The sequence below is a fragment of the Zalophus californianus genome, chromosome 15, assembly GCF_009762305.2.
Source record: "Zalophus californianus isolate mZalCal1 chromosome 15, mZalCal1.pri.v2, whole genome shotgun sequence".
NCBI lineage: Eukaryota > Metazoa > Chordata > Mammalia > Carnivora > Otariidae > Zalophus > Zalophus californianus.
The window spans coordinates 22,979,681-23,007,053 of NC_045609.1; the positions used below are offsets into that span (position 1 = coordinate 22,979,681).

Genomic DNA, 27,373 nt, shown 5'->3' on the forward strand with positions numbered 1-27,373 from the left:
TAACTTTATTTTTTCCAGATGGTTCACAAAATTCCCCAACATCATTTATAAAATTGGTCAGTCTTTCCTCGCTAGTTTGAAATGCCACTTTAGTCACATTCTAAATAGATCTGTTTTTTAAAATCAAAGCTTAAAAACGAAATGAAACGAATGACAGTAGAGAACAAAGACAAGAAATGCAGACAAAAAACAGACATCAAGATAACGTTGTACACAAACTCTTTAATGTATATAATAAAATACAAAGGTCATTCTTAGCAAAATAGTATTGATATAAATAATTCAGAGAAAATATTCTCACAAAATATTCTAGAAAGGATTTAGAGGATGGACACGCATAAAATATAAGGCTGCAGCAGTTGATTATTTGAACATTGTTTAAAGTTCCTCCCATCATATGGAATGTTATTTGAAGCCTCAGGGCTATAAACATCCTCCAGCTGCCTAGTTTTACCCCCAAATCAGAAATTTGCAAGAATGGATCAGAATGGCCAAAAGTAAAAAGAAATTAGAACAAAACAAAACAAAACAAAACAAAAAACCCAACAATCCCCCAAAACAAAACAAAACAACATAGCAATCTCTTCTTATAATTCAAGATTGTTTGTTTTTTTATGTATGTCTTTAAGGCTCTGCAATAAATTTCAGCATTTCACTTTCCGAGGGCCAAAGTAGAGTGAAGGTGGACAGACGCTCGACCTTCTGCAATTCTTTTTCTCTGTCAACAAGAGACTGGATTAAGAATCATTGAAATTAAGTGCCAAAGGGAATAGGGGTCCGTGTTGAAATCTGAAACTTGGGAGGAAACCTAAACCATGTGCACCTACAATGCATGCCTTTCCGGGGCTTTGGAAGCTTTCTATTAAATCACGAATTCACAATTAATATTACAGTAGTGAACCCAGTGCTTCTTGGCTGTGTCTTTCTGGTCTTACAGGGCCTGAAGTGCTGCGACATATTAGTGGAAGCACAAGCCCAACTGGTAAATTTGTGTAAGATTCTTCATTTTGGAAGGTTAGCTAGAATGTTATTGGCCAATACAAATTTTTATTTTCCTATGTTAGCAGTTCCAGCTTAAATAAAAATTCACAGACTAATGAAAGATAAAGACAGTTTACGGATCTTGTAATGGGAAGTCATGTCCTTTGGGACTCATGTAGTCAGGGTCAGAAGGAAACCCATGCCATGGTTATAAGGTATGTTTCCATGCAGCGTCATTAAAACATGTACTCTGTGTTTCCTCACAAGTAGAATAATATGTTTTGAGGAAGGACATTTGATTGAGCTGCCATCAAGCATTTAGGTAACAACAACCACAACAATAATGACATCACCACAAACGTGTTGTGGGTCTGTGAGCGTAGAGAGGTATGGCCTGCGACACGTCGTACATATGATCTGAACAGTTATCTGATTACACATACCATGGAAGCAGGTCCCGGGACATCAATATACATATGGTAACTGCTGTTCTAACCACTTTATAGCAAACGCTGGGCTGTTTTCAAACACTGCAGTGTTTAGCAATCCAGAATAAAAACAGACAATTAACTGAATACAAGTTTAACTCTTTTCATCTGGAGTCCTAGAGACACAACCTGGATTTAGGTTTTGTTTTTAAATAAACTAAATGACTATAGATTTTTTTTTCCTGCTATAAAAATAGTCCTAAAGAGTAGAGGTACCAGCAGTTAGGTTAATGAATGATGCCCTTTGCAGATTTTCCTGGAAAACCTTGTCGAGCATGTGTCTATTTCTGCCACCATTCATTGCTGAGATGGTCCTCCGTGCTCTTTGCCTTCCTGGAACACTAAGTAAAGCCAGACTCTGGACTTCCCATTTCCCAGGCCTTTGGAGGAGTGCTAATTACAAAATACTTTACTGAAACACTAGGAACTCATTCACGAAGCCAAGCCAAGTCTCAGATTTGAAAATGTTTAAAAATACCCTTGCAACAGCCGTACTACTTTATAGTTTATCTATTTTTAGATGTTCAATGTTTGTTTTGCTGGGGAAAAAAAATTAAAACATGAAAAGTATGCCATGAGCAAATCTGCAATAATAAGCAGCACATACATGTTGTGGAGGAAAACATTAAACATAAAATAGTCAACAGAAAAACAGATTCTGTTGAGGCATTTTTATAAATAGTAGCACTTATTATTTTTTGCTTCCAATTGCTAAGCATTTTAAATAACGTGCCCTTAAAAGTTGTCAAGTTCTTTACTTTATATAAATATAATTTCCTGATCTTAGCATTCATAAAATTATTATGAAAATTATAAATGTATTCCACTCATCTCATGTGTAATTTTACAATCATCATATTGTTGAAATTAGGAACACAAGGAAGAAATGGAAGAAACAGAAACATGCTATCAGATGCTGAAAAAGCCAGGGAGTAGAAAATATTAATTTCTCTGTATAAAAATAGCATTTGCCTATGAAACTTTGAATCAAATATTTTGAACAGATATCCTGTCACACAGATTTATAGATAAAATTGTCCCCATTGGTTGTCAAATGGTCACACCCAATTTAAGGTCTTACTCGGTCTTACCTTTCATGTCCTTTTGAATTCCTCAGCATAATAACAAGGAGGAATTATGCTTTGAACCCTGAAAAAACAGCTTCAGTACTGCTTGTCTCAACTCAAATGTAATCACTGCTATACAGTCAGGTAAATTTTCACACTGTATCTTTAACAGCAAAAATCATTTTAAAATGTTCTGAATGACCTCCATCTGGAAAGTACAGAGGTATGTAAGGGGAAATTATGGCTGTTTCAACACTGGGGAGGTGAAGTCTTAATGCAGGAAAGAAAAGTAAATTTCCTGATTTCCACAATGCCATGGAGTGTTCTGCGCCCCGTCACCAGTCAAGGGCTGTTGGCTGCGTGTCGGGCTGATGCAAGCCTCCATCCCCGACACCTTCCCGGAGACCAAAGGCCGACTCAGTCTCCCATAGTGGCAGTTTGGAGGAGTTCCTTCTACTGCTGGCCAGCTCCAGAAACTAGGGTAACACTTAAAGGGCTTGAAACACCTTTACTCCCTGCTTTGTTGCTTCCTTGCATCAGCCCACATAATTTGACTTGGCAATATAGAAAATGGTAAAGAAAAATTCTGACGAATACCGCAAATCATGTTTCAGAGTGGAAATTGTGACTTTGTTAGCATTACCAGTATTTCCTGCCTCACAACCAAAATGGCTTGCTGTGAATTTTGCAGTGCCCAAGCCAAAAGCAGTAAAATTTCTGTAAGAGCATACGCACCATGACAGAATACCACATCAGCCCAGAAAAATGATTTTCCTGGGAAGGTCTGTGCAGCGATGGAGAGGGCTCTCAATGCTATGGAAGCTGGGCAGAGATTTTCACTGCTTCCAGCTCACAGTGAGGTAATTTTAAAAGCACTTTTCCCTTCATTTGTTCTGCATTCACTGAATGTACATTTTTTGATGTCAGAGACATGGCAGAAAAGATCAGATGAGATAGTCTGACAATGGAGCCAAAGTTCAAAGCTTCTCTATTTTCAGGTAACAGCCGTGACAGTTTGTCTGCACTAAATCTTTTGAGGGCATGTCACTGTAACCCTGTCCATAGCTCTTCAAACAGTTCAAGACAAACAAATCACTTCGTCGTTGAACAACTATAACATCTGATACAATCGCGCAGAAGTTGTAGCGATAGCCACTAATCAAAGTTCTTTCCGTTCAGTTGAAAAAAAGAAAATTCCTCAGCTTTGGTTTAAGATCACTTTTTATGTTGTTCTTTGGAAAATTATTATATGCCAAAGTTAAAAAAAGAGGGAGAGAGAGGAGATTCTGTCTGTAAGAAGGACCAGAAAGTCAAACGTTCTAGCTGCCGGCCGCAGTCAGTAAGGAGCTACGGGGTGGATTGAGAGTCCTCGGGGGTGACTGGCAAGGCCTGCAAGGGTACACCCAAGTCCCCCTTAGAGCCGCTCCCCGGATCTCCTGTTGAGAGCCCACTGGCGATGCGTTCACACGGGCAGAGGTGCTTTGCTTTCAGGCTTCCTGGCTGACGTAGCAAGGAAGTGCGGACATCCATCGCCAACACTACCAGGCGGTAGAGTTGTAACACCACCACAAGGAAATTCTTGGCAGCAAAGAACACCAGCATCTGATTTATCACTTTGAAGTAAGTCATCAATATGAGACGCACGACGAGGAAGGGGCCGTCTTGTATGAAGATGCTGATTCCAATGTTCCACAGATCTGCACTGTATTGGCAAAAGAAGAAGCTGGGGAACCCCCTCATTGCCACCGACAAGGGGCAGACGACATGCTGTACTGAGAACACAAGACAGACCAATTAGCGCCCCTCTGAAATGTGTAAGACAGTATGAAATGCGGACAACTCATCAACCATGGGTGTTGTGCTACTTAACAGTTGGGAGTGATTCTATAATTTAATTCTGGGGAGGGGGGAAATGAGACCACCCTTAACATTGAACACCACCCTTAGCCATCCCTTAACCACTTAACATCCCTGGTCATTTTGTGTTTAAAATCAATATTCTGTTGTAATTTCAATAAAACACACCAAAGAAAGCCAGTCCTCGGGTTTCCCTCCATGTCACAAATTTTAGATCACCTTCTAGTCCCCATCCTGAGGAAAGCACAAGCAACTGGGCTAGAGAGAACGAAGAACCAGAGAAACCACCTTGGCTGTCCCTGGGTTCTGCGGTGTAGAGAGAGAGCACAGCAGGGCATTTTAGGCCTCAAGCCAGGTAGCCTGGCTGCCTCGTTTTTTTGTTTTGTTTTGTTTTTTGTTTTGCTTGTTTGTTTTTTTAGCAAGATGCTGGCCAAGTTACTTAACCTTCCTGGGCCCCGGTTTCTTCCTTTGAAAACCAAGGTAACAATGATGTCTGTGAGGAGAGGGGCCCCTATTCACTGGCTCTTTTTGTTTCCGTTAGAGTAACACCCCTGGCTCCTCTCTGATTTCTCACTTCTCTCTTTCCCTTGGGATAATGAATGACTTAGCTGACTGCTGAGTTGGGAAGATGGAACAGAGTATAGATACGTGGCCCAGATCCTTCTGAATCCTCCTTTTGGGATCTACCTGTTTCCTGGTTGACTCACTCAGCCATATGTGTAAATTATGTTGTGGAAATGCAAGTGTTTATAATTCAAATTCAAACTTAATTCATGTTAAACATCTTTTTCTAATGGTGGGGGGATAAAAGCCCAAAATAAATGCCATTGTTATTTTATTTTGCCTAATGCCTTATGGTTTTGTTTCACAGTTTACAAGAAACACTGGATATAATTACTGATTTTCCAGTTGAACAAAAGGAGGCCCAATCAACAGATAAACCTTTTTGTTTTAATTTCTAAAATGCTAATTTAATTCAAGGTCAAGGGCATAAAATAATCCTTTATAATAATGAAGCTTTCCATTTGGAATTTTCAAACAAAGAATGCCTTCGTCTACTGGAGCCTGCAAATATTATGAAGTTGCTTTGATATGGGTGAACATAATGTACTATTTTTTTTGAAAATACAATAGTGATTTAGTCAGAAGTAACATTTGGTCTTTGTTTTTCAAACAGCTGCATAACATTAGCACCCCTGAAAGTTTACAAAATTTCTTTCCCAAATAAAAATTTTCTTAGCAAGGCTATAAACCACAAGATATAGGAGGGTGAGGATTAGCAGAGTGAATTACAAAAGAAAAACCAACATAAGTGGCCTCTCTTTTTTTAAAAAGAAAAGATTTATTTATTTATTTTGTGGGGGGGAAGGAAATGGTGAGACAGAATCTCAAGGAGACTCCACGCTGAAGGCAGAACCCTACACAGGGCTTGATCCCACAACCCTGAGATCATGACCTGAGCCGAAACCAAGAGTCAGATGCTTAGCTGACTGAGCCACCCAGGTGCCTCAAGAGTGGCCTCTCTTAAGAAGTTAGGGTCAGGAAATAGTTCCAAGGGGACCTCCTAAGACTGTTCTTCAACATTTAAAGTGATGGTACCTAATACTCTGTCAGGAAACACCACCTGATCAAGAGGTATAGATTGGGCACATTTCGACAAAATTGTGTGTGTGTGTGTGTGTGTGTGTGTGTGTGTGTGTGTGTGTGTGTGATTGGCATACATTTGTTTGTAATTGTTAACTAGTAATTAAATTTTGGGTATTTCTAAAAAACCACAGCCACTCTTTCCATCAATTCTGGTGACAATTTTGTTTCAGAGAGTGTTTGCTAAATTCTAAAATTACCTCTGAAAGCTCTGGGTCTATTAAAGTAAGCCAAAAGAAGATGCAGAAAAGATTAAATCCTGAGTCCATTGAGGAGGGTGCCATAAAAAAAAAGAAGTCAGGCTTAAGGAAAATGTAATTATTAAATCCTAGAATTTCTTTGGAGTAAAGTGGCATACTGGAGAATTCTCAAGTCAGAATTCAGGTATCTTTCCTAGAAGTTAAGGAATGACTCCAGATCAATGTTGTTCAATTGAACTTCCTGTGATGGTAAAAACATTCTGCCTACTACAGTAGCCATATGTGGCAGTTGAGCACTTGAATTGTGGCTAGTGTGACTGAGGAACTGAACTTTTATTTCATTTAATTTCAATTAATTTAAATTTAAATTTAAACAGCCACATGTGGCTAGTGAATACTGTATTGGACAATGCAGCTCTAGATCATCACTAGTATGATATGCTTGGAAAACAGTTTCTTCTTACAAAGTCTTAGAAGTGTATCTATTTATTAATAGGACCAATGGAATATCAAGGGCCACTACTGAGGAAAATTTTAATTTTCCATGTGGCCCTAAAACTGCTCTTACTCCCTGTGATAATCTAATACATGGGTCTGACAAAAGAATGAAATTGAGCCCCCCAAAATATCAAGAGCTAACATTTGTATCCCAGCAACTGTGCTAAGCACTTTACAAACTCTATCTTATTTCGTCATCACAAGAACCCATTTCACTGGTGAAAATTGAAGCACAAAGGTCTTAACTAATTAGTGGGAGATTTTACAATGCATATGTGATGGAGCCACGTTTTGAAGTGAATGTAAAGCTGTGCTCCAGTACATTCAACTATCTCAGGCTCACCATGTACCAGAATGGAGCCACTAGCAGCTTTTCTGTTTCAGTCGACTTTTCTTCTAAATTGAACTGGAACTAACACTGGGATATCAAAATGATAAAAATGATAATCTTCTCAAATGCCTCCTTAACTTCATTATAGTTTATAATCAAGAGTTATAATTTTCTGTTTGAGCAAATACTGAGACATTTACCCGCCAGGTCAAGTGGAAATTGCAGCATGCTCCAGGTCCATATAACAAGGATGGCATAGACTAGGGCAGGACTATTCCTAGAATGCAGACAAAATTTTAAATTAGTAATAAAAATATGATCATTTTTAAAGAAATATTTTCTCTTTTTTCTCATATTTGAGTATACCCTAATAAACTTTTCAAGAGTTGTCAAAATATCTTGGTGATATACGAAATCCATGAAAAAAATCCATTCACGATTATAATGGAATAATGTAGAAGTAAAAAAAAACTCCGAGACTTAAAATCCAACTTTCACATGGGCCAACATCTGTGTAAATTATGGCCAAGCCTCTTTGTCCCATATTGTTGTTCTTAGTTTTACAAAATCATGGAAACATTATTGGAGATAGATGCTAGGGAAAATGTTAGACTTTGACGAAGAAATTCAGAGGGCTGATTTCAAGAATTTTCAAGGAGAAAAAATAAAATTTTTTTTCTAAGATCATGAGACTCTAAATTAAAAATATATCTCAAAAGGACTACATGATGCCCCCAAATTAAAAGTTCAGCATGTAAAAGAAAACTACCTTAAGTCAGAAGAAAAAGGTGGGAAGATAAATCCAATAATAAAAAAATTTACACCACTTACTAGGACGTAAGTCAAGGAATATGACAGTTTCATTCACTATTGTATTCCCAGTGCCTAGAACAGCAAATAGTAGACCCTCAACAATTATTTGTGGAAGGAATTATTGAATGTACAAAAGAAGGGCCATACTTGGCAAATATACAAATATACAAATGTCATCGACCTAGGAGAATGGTCTTGAAGACTGAAGTCAGAAAGAATAGATGTTATACAAATACAAAGGATATAAAAGAAATATCAAAGTTATTTTTTTAGCAAAAATACAAAGGAAGTTAGCAATTTGAGATTAGTGGTATAATAGCAGATTTTATTGCCAACTTCTCTGTCAAGAGGGATTTTCAGATTGGAAAGGGATAGAAAGGCATCAGGGAGGAGAAGTTGAAACCAAAATAAATGAGGTGGTTGTAAGGGATATCTTTAAATGCTTCAAGTATTGAGGTCCTGAAAAATTAGATCTCAAAAACTATGAGAGAAATTATAAATGATATTTCTAAGCCATCATTATCTTGGCAATTAGTGGCAGAGACAAGGGTGATGACAAAATAAATAAACAAAGTCTTAATTTTCAAAATGAAGCAGAAGTGTATCAAAGTACAAAAGGCACATTTACTATTAATCCCTAGTTAGGTTATATAAGTGATTATTTAGAAGATTTCTGAAAGCCCTTATAGAAGACAGTAATTACTAGGAATTAGCACAGGTTACTTGGGACAATTACACTCAGCATACTAAGATTTTTTTTTTCTCTCTCTCCTCAATAGAGTTAGGATTACCAAGCAAGTAATGATATATAAATTAATACTAGACATTTGGGTTTAAATAAGGCTGGATGATTGGCCGGCGAATAGTGGTTCTCTTTTCCTCCCTGGCTGCTTGAAGCTTGGCCGCCATCATGAACGACACAGTAACTATATGGACTAGTTCATGACTAACCAACTACTTCAGCGGAAACAGGTGGTCATTGATGTTCTTCACCCCAGAAAGGCAACAGTACCTAAGACAAAAATTCGGGAAAAACTAGCCAAAATGTAAAAGACCACACCAGATGTCATATCTGTGTTTGGATTCAGAACCCATTTTGGTGGTGGCAAGACAACCAGTTTTGGCATGATTTATGATTCCTTGGATGATGCAAAGAAAAATGAACCCAAACACAGACTTGCAAGACATGGCCTGTATGAGAAGAAAAAGACATCAAGAAAACAGTGAAAGGAACACAAGAACAGAATGAAGAAAGTCAGGGGGACTGCAAATGCCAGTGTTGGTGCTGGCAAAAAGTGAGCTGGATATTGGACAACAGAAGGAGTAAAGATGCTGCAGTGGCTTTATCTGTGGTGGTTGTACAGACTTTTCATGAGTGGATCAATAAACTAAGAATGTTAATGTGAAAAAAAATAAATAAAGCTGGTGAAAAAGCCTCCTGCAGTGTTCTTATTAACAAGATTAAGAAATGTTCTGGGTGTAAGCACAGTTAGGTGGATTCCTAACTGTGTAAATGACTCCCCAAAGGGAGCTCTCTAAGGGTTGCTGCAGGCTCTGCCCTTGATTCTATTCCACTTCACATTTCACCAAGGACTTGGTTGCCACATTGATGGAAGGCTTCTCATATGCACATATGACATGGAGGTTGGATGGGAAAACATTACCCCGGAAGACACAATCAGGATCTCAAAAGATCTTGACAAGATGTAACTGGATGACCTAGAATAGGACAGAAGAGGTAGCACTTCATAGCAGCTGCCGTAAAAAAGGCTCAAGGATTTTCCCTTACTATTATCTAATTTTAAGTCCACAGTATGACATGGATTTATGATTTTCTAAAATCAAATGCAATCATAGGTCATTTCATAAGAAGTATAAAGTCTAGAATTTTAAGTAGAGATACCTAGGAAATGCAGTCTATAAATTTTTCCATCTTTGCAATGTCAATATCTTACATAATAGATCTTCAGTAAGTGCCTGAATTTTTAAATAATTTTACCTACAGTTTCTGAACTCATACTGTTTCAAGAAGTTTTCTAATGGTTTAACTATGATCACACTTAATCCTCATACCAATTTTACAAAATAGTTATACTTATCCCTATTTGACCAGTGAGGAAACTGAGGCATAGAGTTGTAGAAACTCTAGTTGTCCAAAGTAATGTGGTTGTAAACGTTGGAAGCAAAAGTCAGAACTAGATAGCTTGTTTCAGCATCCACCCTTTTAACCACAGTACTATACTATTTCCATAAAGGAAGCGGAAAGTTTTAGCCCTGCTGTATTCTGTAATATTCAGAATATATCAGAAATATTATGTATTGTGCTTAATGTTTTAGGAGGAAAATTTATAAAGTTTTTGGTCCAAAGGAGAGAGGCTAGGATAGAGATATCAGAGCCACGTTATATGTGGGATAGCTCAAGAAGTTTTATATATTTAAAAGGCTATCATGTGGAAAAGAAATTAAACTTCTTTCTTGTGACTTCAGAAGTCCAATTCAGAGTGAAAGAATTTTAATGGTACCTATAAGAACGCAAATTTTATCACAATAGAGAAAAGTACTCTCTAATAATATCAACTCAAAATGGAGTGAGTTGCCCTGGGGTTAGTATAGTCTCTATTAGTGAAAATTTTCAAAGAAAGTCTGGACAAAAACTTGTTGAGAAAATTCTAGAGAGGATTTTGCAACAGATGTAAAATAGATTATTAAATAGATGGCTAATTTGGAGTTTCTTCTAATCCCAAACCTCAATAATTCTACCAAAAACTCATGTGCAATTTGTCTGCAAGGCAGCAGAAATCAGTGGTAAAGCATAAGGTCTGGTGGTAGGTTGCTGGAGTTCAAATACCAGCTCCAACCTTCACCAGAGAGCTAGGATGTGGGCCTCCAATCCCAGATTGATATTTACTGACTACATGAACATGAACAAGTAATTTCACATCTATATGCTTTAGTTTACCCCTATTCAATATGTGGATAACAATAATAATTTAATAGCTACTAGATTTTATATGATAATTATATTAAGTACATTATAAAAATATATTAAGCATATAAAGTTCTTAGAAGAGCACTCAAAACAGACTAATTATGCAAATTAGGTGTTGTTTTTTATTACCATGTAACTTTGAGATTTTCTCAACTTCTCATGCCTGCCACAGTTCAGCTTATAAAATGGTGATAATGATAGTATCTACTTCATAGTGTATTGTAAAGTCTAAATAACTTAGCACAACTAAAACCCTTATAACAGTACTTGGAGCACAACAAGAGATGAATAACCATTACCTGGTAGTAGTAGTGGCAGCCGCAGCAACAGTAATGGTAGCAGTGGTATTTTTACTATGTGAACATATTTCTTAAATACTTTGTGTTTTAATTCTATCATTATACAAAATAAAAATAAATAATAACAATCCCTAGCCCTAAGTAAGCCAGATTCTAACACTACAATAATGAACATATATCTTTTGCACATGCAAATATCTGAGCATGCACAAAACATAGGAAAATGTGAGTGTTGAGAAACATATGAGTAAATTTATCAAAAATAACTTTGGAAAAAAACAGCCAGAAAATTTTTGAAGCAGACAAATTTGTACTAAGTCAGATAGTAAAAGTTACTTGGGAAGGTTAAAAGGAAAGTAAATGAATCACCGAGCTTAAACGACAATTACTCAAAATGTGAAGGAAATTTGGAGCGAATTTATCCAACATTATCTCCATTGTGAAACTGTCTCCCCTAATTGTCTCACCCCATTTTCTCATGTGTAATGTCTTCATAAATGTCAACTGAGAAGCATGTAAGCAGACAATGGACTCTATTCATAAAGAGACAAAAGATCTTGACAAATATAATTATATATGTGAGTATCATTTCTCTACTTGGAAAATTAGGAGGATAAAAGACTGAATTTGGTAGATCAGTGCACCAAATTTATTGGGTGTAAAGTAAAAATAAAGTCATACATTGCTAATTTGCTTAACTATTTCTTTTTGGACATGTAAATGTTCCTGTAGATAAGAGATAATCAGTGGATAGAATTCACCTCATTTTTGTTTATTTTTTAAAAGATTTATTTATTTATTTTAGGGAGAGAGTGTGTGTGAGTACGGGGAGAGGGGTAGAGGGAGAGGGAGAGAGAAACTCAAGCAGACTCCACACTGAGTTGCACAGCCCTGAAATAGGACTCAATCTCACAACCCTGAAATCATGACCTGAGCTGAAACCAAGAGTTGGAAGTTTAACTGATTGCACCACTCAGACTCCCCTAATACACCTAGTTTTTAGAAAACCATCCAACAAACCTCTTCAGAGAAGGAAAAAAGATAGAGGAGAGAGAGAAAGAAAATGAGAAAATGAAGTATTAACCTACCCTAGAAGAAAAGCAAAAAGAGTTAAATGAAAAGCAAACAGTGTAAACATAGGAAAATTCTCCTTTGTGTGGTCAAATACAGTGAGATAACAGTAATGTTATGAGAACAGATTTTTTTCTCTTTAATAAATGATCTGTGTTCAAAAAAAGACTGCACATTAAAGATTATCCCTAAATGTGTGACTAACCAGTTGGCTCTTCCTGGCAATGATACTGAAATTCAGAATTGTTAAAAATGTTGGAGGATGGCTGTAGCAGAATGAAAAGTTCAGCAAAACCTCTCTGTAACAAACATACTTGACAAATTGTCAAAAATAACTGCTTCAGATCTCTGAAAATCAATCAAAGGCAAATAACAAACCAAGTAACATTTATTTATGAGAAACTGGTAGAACTTCAATTAAGAAGAGTGGGAGTTTGAGGCATTCTTGTCCATGGGATATTTTCACACCCCTCCAGCTGGGCTATGTTAAAGAAAAATTGCATCAGAGTTAAACAGGCAAGGAAGACTTTATTAAAGACTATTGCAAAAGGAGAGAAATATTGAGTTCACCCCTACTGAAACAAAAGGCAAGAGAGTTTTGAAGCCCTGGAGTGAGCTAGTGCAAAAGTACTAGAGGACATTAGAGGGGGAGATTGGTCAACATGATTAGACCATTTTTTGTGTGTGTGTTTGCTAACTGGCACCAACATAAATTAGGCTTCTAACATCACAAAGAGACCAAGAGATAGGGGTATTATCTTTCTTGATGATCATATTTCAAAGGGATGACTCCTACATCCATTAGAAAGATTTCTGGGTAGTAAAACAAGAAAGAGCCTGGGAGAAGACTTAATCTCAAAGGGGCAGAGAAAGAACTTATAACTGCAAGTTTTCTAAAGTAAATGCTGTAAGGAAAAGGAATTCAAAGGTCTATACTCAGCAACAGACCTTTTTAAAAATTTTTTTAATTTATTACCATTATCCTCATTTTACTTAAAATTTTTTAAAGATTTTATTTTTAATTTTTTTCATAAAACTATTCTTTATTATTATTATTATGTTCAGTTAGCCAAGATATAGTACATCATTAGTTTTTGATGTAGTGTTCAACGATTCATTAGTTGCAACAGACCTTTTGAAAGTTTAGTCAGACTGAGAGGAATGTTAAGGCTGTCTTGTTCAGTCAGAGTAGTAGTTTTACTGGGGAGGGTTTGACAGTGAAAACCAGAGGCCCCTCATGGTCACAGTGTGCTAACTTGGCTTGGAGTAGATTCTGAAATCTTATGCTTAGAGGTGTGGTCAGTAAGAGTAATCAACTTGGTTGGAAATGAATGGGAGAGCCCACAGCCTTGCTACTTTATGGTTGCAATCCCAGTTGGGGTGAATGGTAGACTAACTTGAATTTTAATGGAGCGATTTTGAAAATAAGAGAGCCTTAGATGGGCTAGATAAGAGCTTCATGTACACCAGACATGTGCCAGGAAGATCCAAGAAAACCCAGTGGAAACTGAAAACTGAGTATATATGAAAACTTTCTGAATTTAAATGTGCTATCCAATCCACACACAGATCCATTGGCAGAGGGTGTAGGTCATAAGGGCTTGAAGTGTTTGATCACAAATCCTGTCCAAATCATTGGCTAATCACAAGCTATGTAGTTATAGGTATAATCCTAATAGGTCATGCTAAAAACAAAGAAGCAAAAGAAGGAATAAAAAAAAAAAAAGCAGAGCCATCAGTGGCTACAATCTAAAGGAAGAGAGATTCCTTAGATTAAGTTCAGGCAATTTATTGAGACAACAAAAACAACATCAAGAAGCCTAAAGTTACAGGGGAAGCTTGAGGATAATATATTGCTACAAAATATAATCTAAAATGTCCTGTTTCCACCAAAAATATATAACATGCAAAAAAACAGTAATGACTGACCTATACTCAGGAAAAAGAAAAAGTCAATAGAAACTGACTCCGGGGTCCAGATGTTGGGCTTAACAGACAAAGTCATCAAAGCAACTATTATAAATATGTTCAAAAATTAAAATAAAACTATGTTCAACAAATTAAAGAAAAATATGATTACAATGACTCAACAAATAGATAATCTAAATAAAGAAGTATAAGCTGTAAAAATAATTAAATAGAAATTCTATAGTTAAAATTATGGGACCCAAAATGAAAAATTCAGTAGGTGTACTCTACGATTTGAGTCTACATATACATTTGAGATGGTAGAAGAAAGAATCAGTGATGTAGAAGATAAATCAGGAAAATTATCCAATTTGATGAAAAGAGAGTAAAACAGATGGGAGAAAAAACAGTCTCAGAAAACTATGGAACACACTTAAGCATACTTATTTATAATATGAGTCTCAGAAGAAGGAAGAGAGAATGGACCAGAAAATATGTTTGAATGGATGATGGCTGAAAATTCCTAAATTTGAGGAAAAACATAATTTAAAGATCCAAGATCAATAATCAACAAAGTTGTAGTAAGGTTAAAGGCAAGGAGAACTACACCTACATACATCACAGTCAAATGACTGAAAGTCAAAAAGAAAGAGAAAATCTTGAAAACAGCAAAAGAAAATGTCTCAGCTTGTACTGGGTAACAACAACAACAACAAAAATGGTTAACATCTCATCAGAAATAATGAAGGCCAGAATACAGTAGAATTATATATGTAAAATGCTGAAGTAAAAATTAACAACCATGAATTCTCTATCCAACAAAACTATTTTTTTGAAACATGAATGCAAAACAAACACATTTCTGGACAAAGACTGGGAGAATTAGTTGGTAGCAGATTTGCCTTAGAAGAAATGATAAAGGAAGTCTTTGTTCCTTTGTAAAGGAAGGCTGAAAGGAAATGATACCAGACAGTAACTCAAATTCACAAGAAGGAATAGAGAATCTTCAACTTGTGGGGAAATATAAGAGAATACATAAATATACAGTCATATGTTTTCTTTTCTTAATTTCTTAAAAATATTAAAGTCTATAAAAATAATTATAAAACTATTTTTTGGTTTATAACATAAAGATGTAATGTAATGACAATAGCAAAAAAGAGGGAGAAGAAATGAAGCTATTAACTTATAGTAGCATATGAAGACTTAAAATACATATTGTAATCCCTATAGTAACTACCAATAAAATAATAAATAAATAAAATCCCTATAGTAACTACCAATAAAAAATCAATTAAAATTGTTTGTTAAAAATATTTTTAAAGTAGTAAATGAGTAACACAGGAATGAAAAAACTTTAGACTCAGAAAAAAACACAAATAACAAAATGGCAGATAGAAATCCAACCAAATCAATAGTTAGATTGCATATGAATGGAATAAATACACTGTAATATATTGAGTGATGTCTTCCCAAAATTCATGTCTACTTAGACTTCAGAATGTAATCTTATTTGGAAATAGTCTTTGCAGATGTAAACAAGTTAAGATGAAGTCATATTAGATTAATTTGAGTCCTAATCCAAAGACTCATGTCCCTCTAAGAAGGGGAAAATGTGCAAACACTGAGAGAAACACTGAGGGGAATTCCATGTGAAGACAAAGGCAGAGATTGTAGCGATGTGTCTACAAGCCAAGAAACACTAAGAATTGCCAGCAACCACCAGAATCCAGGAAAGAGGCACCAAACAGATTCTCCCTCAGTGCCTCCAGTAGAAACCAACCCTGCTGACACTGATTTGGACTTTCAGCCCTGAGGACTGTAAGAAAATAATTTTTCTGTTGTTTTTAAGACTTTCAGTTTGTGGTATTTCATTATGGCAGCCCTGGGAAACTAATATACACTCCAATTAAAAGACAAAGCTTGACTGGGGAAAAAGATGAAAATCCAACTATATATAGTCTATAAGGGACACAGTTTAGATGCAAAGATACAAAGAGTTTGAAAGTACAAGGATGGAGAAAGAAATATGCCATGGCAACAGTATCATAAGAGAATAGAGTACCTAAGTTCATTATGACACAAAATAGACTTTGAGACAAGACATATTACTAAAGAGAAAAAGAGTGACATTTCATGATGAAAAATAGTTACTACCTCAGGAAGTTGTTTTAAAAAATTAAAGTATACACACCTAAAAACAGAGCCTCAAAATACTTGAAGCAAAAACTGACAGTATTGGAAAAGGAAACAGATAATTCAACAATTAGAGTTGAAGATTTCAATGCCCCACTCTCAATAACTGATAGAACAACTAGACAAAAAATCAGTAAGGATACAGAAGAGTCAAATAACCTAATAACCAATGTGACACAGGTGACATTTACAGAACACTCAACCAAACAACAGATAAATACACATTATTTTCAAGCATATGTAGAACATTCTCCAGGATAGGCCATATGCTATGCCATAAGATAAGTCCCAATAAATAATTTAAAGACTACAACAGAATTAAAATAGAAAACAACAGAAAGAAATTTGGGCCATCTCCATATGGAAATTAAATAGCTTACTTCTAAATAAGCCATAGGCCAAAGGATAAATTACAGGAGATACTGGAAAATATTTTGAACGGTATTAAACAATAAAAGATAACATATCAAAGCTTATGGGACACAGATAAAGCAAGTTAGAGGGAAATCTGTAGCTTTGAACACCATGTTAGAAAAGCAGAAAGATCTCAAATCAATATTCTAAGATTCCATCTTAAGACACTAAGGGAAAAAAGAGAAAATTAGATCCAAAGCAAGTAGAAGGAAGGAAAAATTAAACATCAGAGCACAAATCAATGAAATGGAGAACAGAATAACAATAGAGAAAAATCAATGAAGTCAAAAGTTGGTTATTTTAGAAGATCAACAAAATTGATAAATCTAAAAAAAAAGAGAAGACACAAATGACCAACTCAGAATATAAAAGGGGGCATAATAAGCGACCCTATAGAAACTGACACAAGTTTAAAGGAATAATATAAAAAATTAATATTAAAAACTTTATATAAAAAACTAGATAATTTATTTGAAATGGAAAAATTCCTAGGAATAAAAAAAGAAAAATGTAATCAGAGTTAACTCAGGAAGAAATAGAATAACTGAATAGGCTTATAATGAAATAATTATGTTGAATTAGTAATAAAATAACTTCCCCAAAGAAAACCCTGGGCCCAGATAGCTTCATAGGTAAATACCAATCCTTTGCAAAATCTTTTGGAAAATAGAGAAAGAAGGGATGCTTCCTGAGGTATTCACTGAGTCCGGTATTATCCTAATACTAAAGCCAGAAAAAGATATCATTAGAAAATATCACTATAGATCAATATGCTCATGAGCATAGATATATAAATTAACAAAATGTTAGCAAACCTACATCAGCAATACATTGAAACCATTATACAACATAACCAAGTGAGATTTATCCCAAGTCAAGGTTGGTTTGGCATCTGAAAGTTAGTTAATGTAATATACCATATTTATAGAATGAAAGACAGCCACGACATAATAATCTTGATAAAAATAGAAAAAGAATTTAACAAAATCCAATGTCCGAAAAAGAGAAAGAGGAAAGAAAGAAAGAGAGAAAGAGAGAAAGAGAAAGAGAGAAAGAGAGAAAGAGAGAAAGAAAGAAAGAAAGAAAGAAAGAAAGAAAGAAAGAAAGAAAGGAAGGAAGAAAAGAGAGAGAGAAAGAGAGAGAAAGAAAGAGACCCTCAATAACCTAGAAATAAATAGGAATTTCCTCCAACTGATCTGTGTATCTGTGCAAAGTGTATCTGTGCAAAACCTATACCTAACATCATCCTTAATAGTGAAAGACAGAATGCGTACCCTTTGAGATTGAAATGCCCACGCTTATACTTCTATTTAATATTGTACTAGAAATCCTAGCCAATGTAATAAGGTAAGAAAAAGAAATTAAAAGTCATACACATTAGAAAGAATGAAAGCTACCTTTACTTACAAATGGCATTATCCTATAAGTAGAAAATCCTAAGGAATCTACAAAACTAATAAAGAAGTTTAGCATTATTGCTGGGTACAAGATCATCATACAAAAATCAATTGCATTTCTGTGTAGTAGCAATAAAAAACATGAAAATGATATTAAGAAATTAAGAAAATAATTATATCAAAAAGAAAAAATACTTAAGAATAAGTTTAGGAAAATCAGCACAAGACCCACATATTGAAAATTACAAAACATTGCTGACAGAAATTAAGGAACATCTGAATAAATGGTGAGATAATTCATGTTCACACATTAAAAGACTTAAGATGCCATTTCTTCACAAATTGCTGCTTAAATTTAATACAATCCTTATCAAGACTCCAGCAGGATTATTTGTAGAATTTGACAAGCTGATCATAAAACTTAAATGGAATTACAGAGGACTTAGAATAGCTGCCCCCCGCCCCAAAATTAAAAGAACAATGTTAGAAGACTTACAATATTTAGTTTCAAACTTACCATAAAATTCCAGTTACAACAGTAGTGTGGTACTGGCATAAGGATAAATATATAGAGCAATGGAATACAATAGAAAGTTTAGAAAAACCCTTACATATGTGGCTAATTGATTTTTGACAAAGATATCAAGGCAATTTAATAGGGAAAGGATAGTCTTTTCAACAAATATTGCAGAGACAACTGGTCTCAGCTAGGACAAAAAGTGTTCTGGGATAATGCCAAAAACAAAACAAAATAAGATAAAACACAAATTTAGATCCTTACATCACGCTACACAAAAGACAAGTCAGAATATTATAGAGGGAAATATTTCCAGTTTTGGGTGAGGAAAATATTTCTTAGATATGACTTCTAAAGCACTAGTTAAAATTTTAAAAAGTGATACATGGGACTTTATCAAAAATTTTTAAAAACTATTCTTTTTTTAAAACAGAGAGATGTAAACCATACCATAGGAAACAAACTGAAGGTTGCTGGAGAGGAGGTGGGTTGAGGGTATGAGGTAATTGGGTCATGGGTATTAAGGGGAGCACCTGATGTAGTGAGCACTGGGTGTTGTATGCAACTGATGAATCACTAAATTCTACCTCTGAAACTAGTAATATAGTATATGTTAATTAAATTGAATTCAAATTAAAAAATTTTAAAAAGACTTTTTAAATGACAAAAATGAAAAGCAAGCTGTATACTGGGAAAAAAAAAAAAACACATTCACATTTATGTATCTAATGAAGGACTTGTGTCCAGAATATAAAGAACTCTTACAATCTCTTACAATTCAACAACAAAAAAATCAATCCAACCAAAAAAGTGGGCAAAAATTTGAACAGACACTTCACTGAAGGAAGATATGGGATTAGCTAATTAGCACATGGAAAGATGCTCATTTAGTCATTAGGAAAACAGAAATTAAAACTACAATATGATACCACAAGAACCCAATAGAATGGTCATAATCAAAATATTGAAAAAAAATAGTGAGGATGTGAAAGAATGGAATATAAAAAGGTACAGCCACTTTGGCAAACAGTTTGGGAGTTTCTTAAAAAGCTAAACATGTACTAACATAAACCCAGTCATTCTAATCCTAGGTATAGACCCAAGAAAAATGAAAATTGATCTTTCCAAAGGATTTTAGTGTATGTTCATAAGCAAGATCATTCTTTAATAGCAAGAAGATAGCAATACACATGTATATCGACTACTGAATGAATAAATAAAATGTGGTATATGCATGGAATACTATTCAGCAATTAAAAAGGAGCTAACTACCAATACATACAACAGTGTGACTGAATCCTAAAACATGCTAAGTGAAAAAGCTGCACACAAAATGCTATATATTTTATGATCCCATTTACATGAAATTTCTGGAAAAGGAGACTCTGTACAGAAAGAAAGCATATCAGGGGTTGCTTAGGGTTGGTCATGGGAGGAGTGAGAATTGACTCCCAACAGCCACAAAGAATCTAGATTCTCATGATGGTTGCACACCAATAAATTTACTAAATATCATTGAACCAAAAAATTAGAATAGTTGAATTTTATGGCGTGTAAAGTCAAGCTCTTAAGAAAAATTTGCAGCATCTCACAAGTCCATGTAAATTCATAAGAATTAGTCAAATGAACTTAAAGTGGACATATGGAAAGAAATTGACAAGTTTAAAAAAATTGGATTTAAGGTATTTAACAAGGATGCAGGAAAGAGAGGTAGACATCGTTGCAGTGTATGCATTATTGAAGGTTTTCTCCTAAATCTGTCAGCCTAAATTATGGAATAAAATAAAATAGAAAATAAAATGTTGTAAAAATAGGTAATGCCAAGGGGGTTCTAATGAAGTAACCTCCTTTGCTATTATAAGTGAACATCTTTTATGAGTACATTAAATTTATTTTTCATGATTGTCTTTTTTGAGTCCAAAGAGGAAAGATTTGCCACAGTGTGAGAATTTGTCTCTCCTTTGAAGAGACAGACATTTGCTGTGTCAATTCTTGCAGTATGGATGAGACCAGTGACAAAATTACAGGTCAGGAGGTGGGTTTTAAGAGGGAGAAAAAAATTCTAGGTTCTTTATGGGCCTTGACTTTGGAGTGTGAGTAGTGATGGAGACCTGAGGGAGTAGAGACTACACACTGACACAATGCAGTTATACTAAAAATAAAATGACTTCAGTCTGAGACCATGAAGCCTGAAAAGAAATTTTAAAACAATAACCATGGCATTCTTTATTTGACCACTTCTGAGGATATAATGCAAGTTTAAAATGAGAAAAAAAAAAGATTTTAGAAACATTTGATTAATTTGTAGGTGGCAGAAGAAATTGCTGAATTGAAATCACCTGGGTTGGGAGAGGTCGGTGTGTCCAGAATTTCTCTCACCACTTACCATTTGCTCCCCAATCTCCACCCAGCACACTGCCTGGTACATACCAGATAATCAGTCTACAGTTGATGAATGAATGAATACCTCATGATTTTCAAAGATGTTTTTTCTGGGAAATTCAGATTTTAATGATTAACATTGAATATTTAACGTCTATTGGCAAATACTGATCTATAAAATGCACATTGGTGTCATTTGTGGATGGACCTAATAAACAGACCATTTAAGTAGCACGGATTTGGCATTTCTCACATTTTAATTACCGGCCCCCACAAACATATCCCTCCCTGAATACTCTGTTTCCTACCCCATATCTCTCCCATCTCACTAGATATTTAGCATGTATGTGTTTATTTTATATAGGTATAGCTAGTCATAGTTATATTTTTATGTCCCTGTCACTGTGCCTGTAGTTATTTACTGTTTTTATGTGCTTGGTTACGATTTCTTTGATGTTTTTCTTGTAACCCCATGTATTACAAGTGTTTTTAAAGTATCTGAGAATTTGTTTACAATGTACAGCACCTAACTAAATATAAGGTATTAAAGTTACAAAATTAACATCAATGTTTTGAGGACAATGGATCAACTTAAATTGGATTATTTTTAAAATTCTATGTATGCTAATAAGTATAAGAAAAATTAGTATAAATGAAACAGGAAATGATCATGTAAAAGTAACCTCTGGTTACAGATACACTTTGTGCTATAATTGGGATACTAAGTTTACTCAGTAAGTTAGTGTATTTTGCTCGGCTTTATGTTTCATTATTTGAGAAACAGCATAAAAGTAAACTGTAGCATTAAGAGCCAGCTTCATTGCAATTTATTTTTTATGGCATAGCACAAAACAACCCAAGCTGAAAGTACATTCAGGCACTGAGACTTAAATCCCTAAAGGTAAGAAAGTGGTTCCATAAACAGATGTGATCATGGATTCTGAGTTTATTTGCTCGTGGCAAAAATAAAAGTACCAACTCAATAAGTTTTAATTTATAGGCATCTATACCAGAAGGCCTTTAGGCACTTTGAACAAACTGACTAAAATACAATTTAGTAAAATAAACCTAATCTGCCCCATTCTCCATTCACACCAGGGAATATAAATTCCCAACTAGGTAGAGGAGAGATTTCTCTATGTCTTTTCTAGGTCCTTTCCTGGACTTAGAGCTATGCTGTGCTCTAGAAGAGAATTTTATGATTGGCTACATTCCAGGACACTTGAGAACATGAGAGAGGAGCTATGGATGATCATTCCACCTCCTGAAGGTTTTTTAACAACTGTGGCCCCACCTAACCCATGGTCATGCAGAAGTGTAGAGCTTTTCTGTTCTCACCCAAAGGAAATATTATTTGCCCTTTTTCTTTAACAGGAAGTTCAGGTATATATACATATAAACTGGGCTGGTATCTAATATGTATCTGAACATTAGGAAATTCTATGATTCTATCATTGGACATATAATAGACTGAAAATCCTTATTTGTGCAGAATACAAATGATAGAACAAATAGACAAGTGTGGGAGGCCTGACCTTGTAGGCCTGCTTACCTCACATTTTGTTCTTCCAGGGTCTCACTTGTGAATTCCAGTATGTCAGCAGCTGTCCCACAAACATAAGGAGAAGTTGAGAGAGTTGGTCCCGAGTGATCCCTCCTCCAATGGGTAGAAGCCATCTTCCAATTATGAGCATTAACAGGAATGTCTGATGGAGTCCCAAAGTCCAAACTTTCTCACATACTGTTGATAAGTTACTTACAAAAACTTTGGCCTATGTAACAAAAATGTCATACAGAGAGAAGATTGTGAGCTACCACCTTGGAGAGAGATGCCTTCTTCACCATGGTTTTCAATTAAGAATTAACTTTTGTGGAAGGTCATTTTCAGAAAATGATTCTTCACTTACTAAAGAAAATAAAACTCCTTTCAACTGGACACTCTGGGGAAAAAAAGCTAACGTGGTCCTTAAAAAAGGGGCAGCCTTATAACAAGAAGTAATTTAAACCTCACACTTGCTAGTAGGATTGTAGCATTTGATATTTAAAGGGCCAATTTCATGACTTTTAAAGATCATTACTCATTTTGCTCTTCTCTGTAACAAAGTAACAGCAAGGGCACCTGGGTGGCTCAGTTAGTTAAGCAACTGCCTTGGGCTCAGGTCATGATCCTGGAGTCCCAGGATTGAGTCCTGCATCAGGCTCCCTGCTCAGCATGGAGTCTGTTTCTCCCTCTGCCCCTCCCCCCTCTCATGTGCTCTCTCTCTCTCTCTCTCTCTCTCTCAAATAAATAAAATCTTTAAAAAAAAAACCAAAGTAACAGCAAAATTTTTTAAATACCATATTAAAATCACAAAAAAATCCTGTATTTTTCTTTCAGGGATTTCAAGTCTGAATTTATTAATCTGGGAATATTTTAACATAGTACAGATCTCTTGTTTTTTATTGCTTTAAAACACTACTACATCAAATGAGAAAATGTATAATAATGTTTATTCATTACCTAAATACAAAGAAAGAGAATAACTATAGTTATTATTTTTATTCTGAATATTTAACATACTATTGAAAAATCCATAAACTAGCAACCAAATTTTATTCTGCCCTTAATCTTGAACTTGGAGAAAAATTTACACCCCTTTCATGTATTCTGAATAATATCTCTTGCCCATTTAACTTCTAAATAAGTTTTAAAATATATCATTGGCCCTTAGAGGCTATAATCTTTTAAAGTCTACAGGAGTGTAGGTCTCCAGTTTGATAGTTTGCAACTTTGATAGTTGCTTCCAACTGATTTATACAAGTAACTTAACTACATTTTTTCAAAACCTATTTATCCCTCTTGATTACTTACTGATGTCAAGTGTAGAGGTAAAGGGAGGATAAAAGACAAGGCAGGATGCTAGCCCAGTTGAAGCCAAGCATGAGGATCAATGATTTTCATTTACACAGTGTTTTATATTTTTTCTGTGAGACTTCACATATACATCCTACTTGATTCTTACAAGAAGCATACTAGCAGGGTGAATATTAATATTTTCAATTATCAGATGAAAAACTGAGATACAGAGTGATTAAGTGACTTGTTCAAAGTGATGTCAGTCAGCTGTGATTGGAGCTTGAATTAGAATCCAAGGCTAATTCAATTAAACCTCTTAGAATCAATAATCTGTCTTATTGTTGAAAATGTGGCTCATTGGTAGGGGTCTGGGCCTTGAGTCTCTCCCATATACCATTTTAGAATAGGCTATGGTTAGTTTCACAAATATCAGGTAAGTGAAGAACAAAGAAGTGATTCTCTTTTGGCTGGAAACCTTCCCTATTAATATAACACCTAAAAATATATAGGCCAGATCCCAATCTTTTATCATTCCTTCACAAATAATACGTATCTCGCCTTGTGCATATATTATCTGACCTAAGTGTTAAAGGCTACTTAATGCTGCAAATTAAATATATCTATTAATATATATGATATATATGACTATTATGCATATTAAATGTGTTTAATTAATAAAAATACAATTATTTTGCAAATTCCTGAGCCAAACAATTAAACAACTGGCAAATTTCCTTAAGAAAGAATGAGCTGAAAGGTGTAGAGAATGTTATCCTCACCAAATGAAAAGGTGATTTGCTAGATCCTTTAAAATGCAGTGGAAAAATCTCTCACCGTCTTAATGAGATCCTCTGCTCCATTGGCTTGTCCACTTGATATCAGAGTTTGATTGAAGTTTCCTTTGCTGCTGGTATTTTGTGACATTCCTTCAGAATGTCTACTGCAGTACTAAGAATTTTGTAAAAAAGCAATATGTTAAAAAACCCACAATATGTAGAATTTAAAATGGCTTCAATTATCTAAGGGATTATGAGTAGATATGTGGATTTACACAATATGTATAAATATTTCCAAAATTCAGATTATAGTCTTAAGATAGAAAATCACTTTTCAATTAATATGAGAAGTCAACTATACATGTTTTACTTTCCCACAAGTCTATGAGGATGTAGATGCTCCAAGTTCATTGTACAGAGCTGTAGAATTTGTTGTTTTTATTTTAATTTTAGTTAGTACACATACAGTATTATATTAGCTTCAGGTTTACAATATAGTGATTCAACAATTCCATACATCACCTGGTGGTCATCATAACAAGTCACTCCTTAATCCCCATCACCACTTTCCCCCACTCCCCTACCCACCTCCACTCTGGTGACCATCAGTTTGTTTTCTATAATTTGTTTCTTGGTTTATCTCTCTTTTTTCCCTTTGATCATTTGTTTTCTTTCTTAAATTCCATGAGTGAAATCATAAGGTATTTGTCTTTCTCTGAATGACTTATTTCACATAGCATTATACTCTCTAGCTCCATCCATGTCCTTGAAAATGGCAAGACTTCATTCATTTTTATGACTGATTAATGTTCCAATATATATATATATATGCCACATCTTCTTTATCCACTCATCTGTCGATGGACACTTGGGCTGCTTCCATATCTTGGCTATTGTAAATAATGCTGCTGTAAACATAGGAGTGTATGTATCCCTTTGAGTTAGTGTTTTTTTATTCTTTGGGGAAATACCCAGTCGTGCCATTGCTGGATCATAGGGTAGTTCAATTTTTAACTTTCTGAGGAAACTCCATACTGTTTTGCACAGTGGCTGTACCAGTTTGCATTCCCATCAACAGTGCACAGGGGTTCCTTTCTCTCCACATCCTTGCTAACACCTGTTGTTTCTTGTGTTGTTGATTTTAGCCATCCTGACTGGTGGGAGATGATATCTCACTGTAGTTTGGATTTGTATTCCCCTGATGGTGAGTGATGATGAGCATCTTTTCATGGATCTGTTGGCTATCTGGATGTCTTCTTTGGAGAAATGTCTATTCATGTCTTCTGCCCATTTCTTCTTCCACATTATAGTACATCATTATAATTGTTCTATTTTACTGTTAGTTATTGTTAATCTCTTGCTGTACTTGATTTATAAATTAAACTTTACCATAAGTATATATGTACAGGAAAAAAACAGTATATATTGACTTTGGTACTATCCACATTTTTAGGCATCCACTGGGGAATCTTAGAACTTACCCCTCATGGAAAAGAGGGGACTACTCTATTCCTTTAGCTGAGAATTAAGAAATATGGGTATGTCAATTCACTTTCTTTATGCTATCCAATGCATTTTATTTATTTATTTATTTATTTATTTATTTATTTATTTATTTATTTATTTTAGATAGCACGTGTGAGCGGGGTGGGGAGGGAGGTGCAGAGGGAGAGGGAGAGAGAGAATCCTACGCAGACTTCAGCAGGCTCAGCACGGAGCCTGACATGGGGCTTGATCTCAAGACCCTGAGATCATGACCCAAGCCAAAATCAACAGTCGATCACTTAACCAAATGAGGCACCCAGGCATCCCTATCAAATGTATTTTAAAGCAGTTACCTAAATGTGCAGTCACTGAATTCCTCCCAACCTTCATAGTTAGCACTTAATGACTGCATCTGGACTATACCGTGAGGCTTTGCCTCCAATGATTGACCACAGACTATAATGAATAAGACATTTAGGTCTGGTGATAAAATATATGCCATTTAGGATTCCTTCTTAAAATGCTAATGAAGTTTTCCTTTCATTTTTCTGCCCATTTTTTAAACTGGAATATTTGTTTTTTGGGTATTGAATTTTCTAAGTTCTTTATATATTTTGGATCCTAACCCTTTATCAGATATGTCATTTGCAAATATCTTCTCCTATTCCATAGATTGCCTTTTAGTTTGTTGATTGTTTCCTTCACTGTGCAGAGCTTTTTATTTTGATGTAGTCCTAAGAGTTTATTTATTTATTTATTTATTTTTTAAAGATTTTATTTATTTATTTGACAGAGAGAGTACAAGCGGGAGCAGCCAAGGGAGAAGGAGAAGCAGGACCCTGGGATCATGACCTGACTGCTTAACTGACTGAGCCACCCAGGTGCCCCTATTTTTGTTTTTGTTTCCCTTGCCTCAGGAGACAAATCTAGAAAAAGTTGCTATGGCTGGTGTCAAAGAATTTAGTGTCTGTGTTCTGTTGTAGGATTTAATGGTTTCAGGTCTCATATTTAGGTCTTTAATCCATTTTGAATTTGTTTTTGTGTATGATGTAAGAAAGTAGTCCAGTTTCTTTTGAATTTGTTTTTGTGTATGATGTAAGAAAGTAGTCCAGTTTCCTTTGAATTTGTTTTTGTGTATGATATAAGAACGTAGCCCATTTTCCTTCCCATTCTTCTGTAGGTTGCTGTCCAGTTTTTCCAACACCATTTGTTGAAGAGACTGTT

General features: G+C 35.1%; 1 protein-coding gene across 1 annotated transcript in view; it reads right to left on the minus strand.

Annotated features, from left to right (window-relative positions):
* Nucleotides 1-211: 211 nt before the first annotated feature.
* TMEM26 (transmembrane protein 26) overlaps nt 212-27,373 on the minus strand; it is a 49,146-nt gene continuing 21,984 nt past the window's right edge. Inside the window, 5 exon segments of the mRNA XM_027596726.2 lie at nt 212-4,308; nt 7,267-7,343; nt 22,605-22,665; nt 22,668-22,824; nt 24,723-24,836. Coding sequence (XP_027452527.2) covers nt 3,884-4,308; nt 7,267-7,343; nt 22,605-22,665; nt 22,668-22,824; nt 24,723-24,836 — 834 coding nt within the window. The 3' untranslated portion in view covers nt 212-3,883.